Source organism: Micropterus dolomieu, linkage group LG08, assembly GCF_021292245.1.
Source record: "Micropterus dolomieu isolate WLL.071019.BEF.003 ecotype Adirondacks linkage group LG08, ASM2129224v1, whole genome shotgun sequence".
Lineage (NCBI taxonomy): Eukaryota > Metazoa > Chordata > Actinopteri > Centrarchiformes > Centrarchidae > Micropterus > Micropterus dolomieu.
This window is the reverse complement of record NC_060157.1, coordinates 908,848-913,296: the sequence shown is the minus strand read 5'-3', so window position 1 is coordinate 913,296 and position 4,449 is coordinate 908,848. Positions and strand designations below refer to the sequence as shown.

Sequence of the window (4,449 nt, the reverse complement as noted above, 5' to 3'; positions counted from 1 at the left end):
TTTCCCGTATATTAACGGGCGTATCGCCTGAATGTTTCCCGTATATTAACGGCCGTATCGCCTGTATGTTTCCCGTATATTAACGGGCGTATCGCCTGAATGTTTCCCGTATATTAACGGCCGTATCGCCTGAATGTTTCCCGTATATTAACGGCCGTATCGCCTGAATGTTTCCCGTATATTAACGGGCGTATCGCCTGAATGTTTCCCGTATATTAACGGGCGTATCGCCTGAATGTTTCCCGTATATTAACGGCCGTATCGCCTGTATGTTTCCCGTATATTAACGGCCGTATCGCCTGTATGTTTCCTGTACATGATTTACCTCAAACAGTCTCAGGATGTTGGCCACCATGATGGACACGGAGCTGGCCGACGCTCCGATCACTCCCACCACCCTCTCTGGCTTGCGGATGATTGGCGGCTCCCCGTTGGAGCAGCGGATGTCAGACGTGTCTTTCTGGATCAGCGCCTGGACGAAGGTGAGGGACTGCTCCAGGGCGTAGGTGTCTCTGGAGCAGGTGTCGAGGATGCGGGCCCCCAGCGTGATGTTGGGCAGCAGCTCGGGGTCGCTGTTGATCTGGTCCAGAGCGTACAACATGGCCTCCATACGGTGGATCCCCTTCTCCTTCTTCAGCTCTCCACAGGGCAGACCGTGGGGGCCCCGGGAATGGACGGGGAACAGCCCCCCCAGAGTGATGTCACCAGGTATCTTTATGGAGTGGGGGTGGAAGTGCTGGTGGGAGGCGCCCACCCGGGCCACCTGTCCACCAAACCAGAACCAGAGAGACAGCAGGAGGCGGGGCCACAGTGAGGACTGACGAGGCGTTCCTCCAATCCAGAACCAGACGTCACGATGATGATGGTGAAGGGGGAGGGAGGAGGAGACAGGCCCTGATGATGTCATACTGAGGCGACGTTCAGGGTAGAATCTTCATCCTGCTGTGGAAACCTGAGGAGACATCAATCCATCAATCAGAGGTTGACAGTCAGTGACATCACGTTAGAGAAGGCAGCTGATTGGCTCCAGCAGAGAAACAGGATCTTTGTAGCAGAAACATTAAATCTGACTTTGAAAAAGTGACACTTTTCAGTGTCGTCCTGATGACTCTTTAATTTCAACGTTTTACCTGCTCTGTCATGTTCGTCTGTTTTTCTGTAGCTGCTGCCAACAAGTCCAAACACTGTCAGATATGTGAAATCAATCACAAGCTCTCTGCAGCTGCTGATGTTCCACAATCACCGAGTTCTGCTTCCAGATTAGTTTTGATTCAGTTCAGTTAAGTGGCGCTTTACTGGCATGGGAGATGTTCATACTGCCAAAGCAAGTGTGAAATAAAAACATGTACATAAACAAAAGAATTGTGATGTTGCTATCATATATTTACACAGGTGCATCTAAAAAAATATATATATAATAAGGTGGAAACAGAGGAGGAGCAGCAGACCCAGACTGAGAGATTAAAGGCTCAGGAAACCTCTGCAGGTGTTTTGAGTTAATCAGCTGATTAGAGCTCTTCTCAGGTCGACATGTCTGTGTTATAAATTCTTTACTCCAATTCATTCTAAAACATTTTGAGATACTGGAGTTTTGATTTCCTTCAGTTTTAAGCCGTAGTCTTCGAGATTAAAACAAAAAAGATATGAAAGTTTAACTTTTAGAATTAAATTACGGAAGGAAATTAACTTTTACACGATATTCTAATTCGTTTTGTTTATGAACGTACTTGCAGTTAGGAAGTACAAACACAAATAAGTGAGGACTGTTTAAACACAGCAACAGTTTCTATATAGTTTCAAAGAGCACTGCGCTCTGTAATAGTTGTGTGAGAGAATGTGTATGTGGTGGATCAGTAGGCGTGGCAGTAATCACTGCACGGTGTCGGATCAGGACACTATTTTGTGCTTAGGTGAGAGTTTATAAAGAAACCATGCAGAGTAGTAATTACAAAAAAATAAATAATGATAATAATCATAACCCTTTAATCTGACTATTAGAATTGTTACTGCGTTTCTGTTTAATTTTGATTTGTCAGAATGAAAACATCTCTGCTGCATCAGTTAGAACTGAAGCCTGCAGAACCTACTGGAAGATATTAGTTACTTGAAATGATTCCATTTTGTTCCTAAATGTAAAGTGATGGAGGTGATTTAAATACACCGTGTCTGAATAATGCATGAATGAAAACAGATTTTTATTTTAACTTGTATTTAAAAATGAATATTTAACATTTTAACCCTTCGATGCTTGAAGAGGAAACATTTATCTGTCAGAGAAAATTGTGTTTTAATTTGGATGAACTTACTGACGCTCGCTGGTCTGCAGCTCGCTGCTTCTAAAAGTCAAAAATTCATTATAAATATAAAATTGACTGTCAGACATTGATTATACAACATGTTCAACATGAGGTAAAGTTATTACTGATGTAATAAATCAAATGACTTCAGAACAGCAAACTAATAAATATTTACATTACTGATTCATCTGTAGCTTGTTTACTATATTAATCAATAAATGATGTGATGATAGAAATATCACAGACTTCCAGCAGTAACCAGAAGAGTTTACTGGGACATGATTTCAAAGCTCAGCTGCTCTACTAATCGATCCACTGATTCATTAAAACAGTCATATAGTACCTCTGACGTCACAGATGACTCACTGATCTGCAGAAAATACCTGATCATTATTATCAATAAACCCATCTGTGTTCAGTCCAGGTGAAGCTGGGATTATTAGTCCAGAATATTACTTTCATCTTCTGTAATGTCATCACTTCAACATTTAATCCAGTTTAGTTTTTCCCGATATGTAAATGATCTAATTCATTATTTTATTCTGCTCTTTAAATTTCCTCTTCAGTTAAAAACTGAATCCCGGTGTACCTGTGCAAACGTGGCAGCTTTCAGTCACTGGTTTCACCGGATTCTCTGTCTGTTTAAACTGGTTTCAGTCCCCTGCTTTGATTTTCAGAGAGATTCCGAGCTGAACTTACCGGAGCGAAACCCGGTCTGATCTCAGTCCTCAACCCGCTCCGGGAAACTCTCCGCTGGTCCCGGTGAGTCCGTCAGGTGTGAAACTCCGGTTCAGCTGCGGCTGCTCAGCGGAGGACTAAACACCTGTCTGTCTGTGTCTGATAATAACATGCACATGAACAGGTTGCTGGGTGTGTGTGCGGTCCCGTGTCCTCCGTTTTCAGTTCGGTGATTTCACTCAGAGCGGATCATCCTGTCAGAGAACATCTCTGCGCCGACAGCGACCTCTGCTGGGTCCCGTGAGTCCTGACTGTCTGTTCACCTGTTCGACAGGTGTTCAGTGTTTACCTCCTGATGTTTAAACTCACTTTGATCTTCTCTCTCACACACGCACACGCGCGCGCGCTTGCCGTGGGAACAGCAGCCCATGAACATTCACTGTGTCATAAACAAACAAGTTTCCACTGTGACAAAAAAAAACTTCACTGAAGAACAAAAGTCAGGTCAGGTCAGGTGAAATGCATGATGGGAGATGGTGTTTATTGTAGTCTGTAGAACATAACTACAGCAGAGAGGGGTGTTGAGCCTAAAGGTTTCTGCTGCACGTCTAACCGGAGGTCACGTGCAGAGTTTCTGGATTTAAATCAGCTGTCATAGAGAAGAAAGATCAAGCTGAACCAGGATTGGGGGTGGGGGGGGGGAGGTGACGATGTAAATATCAATAAAATGAACAATGGTGGTTATAATAACAGATATAGTAATAGTAATAATAATTTTAGCTGCAAATGTTGAGCAGGAACACAGGGGCAGCAGGAAGCTGGCACCACAGATCCAGATCCCACAGATCCAGAGCCAGAAGCACCTGCAGAAAGGGGAGAAGTCGAGTTAGTAACATGCATTATTGGGATGAGGTTGCATACACAGGGAGAGAAAGAAGAGCTCAGTGCATCATGGGAAGTCCATCGGCAGTCTGGGCCTATAGCAGCAAAATCATTTCTTCTTACCTACAAAGCTCTTAATGGTCAGGAACCATCTTATCTTAAAGAGCTCATAGTACCTTACTACCCCACCAGAGCACTGCGCTTCCAGAATGCAGGGTTACTTGTGGTTCCTAGAGTCTCCAAAAGTAGACTAGGAGTCAGAGCGTTCAGCTATCAAGCTCCTCTCCTGTGGAACCAGGTTCCAGTTTGGGTTCAGGAGGCAGACACCATCTCCACATTTAAGAGTAGGCTTAAGACTTTCCTCTTTGATAAAGCTTATAGTTAGGGCTGGCTCAGGTGAGTCCTGAACCATCCCTTAGTTATGCTGCTATAGGCCTAGACTGCCGGGGGATTTCCCATGATGCACTGAGCTCCTCTCTCCTCTACTTTCTCTCCCTCTGTATGCAACCTCATCCCATTATTGCATGTTACTAACACAACTTCTCCCCTTTCTGGTAGTCTTGTGCTTTCTCGTCTCTCTCCTCTCTCCTCC

The 4,449-nt window shown here is 44.2% G+C and overlaps 1 protein-coding gene across 2 annotated transcripts in view; it reads right to left on the bottom strand.

The window, feature by feature from the left end:
- grm6a (glutamate receptor, metabotropic 6a) overlaps positions 1-3,121 on the bottom strand; it is a 43,683-nt gene extending 40,562 nt beyond the window's left edge. Inside the window, exons 1-4 of one of the 2 annotated variants that reach the window (XM_046056151.1) lie at positions 2,997-3,121; positions 2,307-2,336; positions 1,131-1,316; positions 326-952 (exon numbers count right to left, since the gene is read on the bottom strand). In XM_046056151.1, the coding sequence (XP_045912107.1) occupies positions 326-907 (582 nt within the window). In that variant the 5' untranslated portion in view covers positions 908-952; positions 1,131-1,316; positions 2,307-2,336; positions 2,997-3,121. Of the gene's footprint in view, positions 1-325; positions 953-1,130; positions 1,461-2,306; positions 2,337-2,996 lie in introns of those variants that run through there. The other variant, XR_006825983.1, reaches the window with a different exon arrangement.
- Between the last annotated feature and the right edge of the window lie 1,328 nt (positions 3,122-4,449).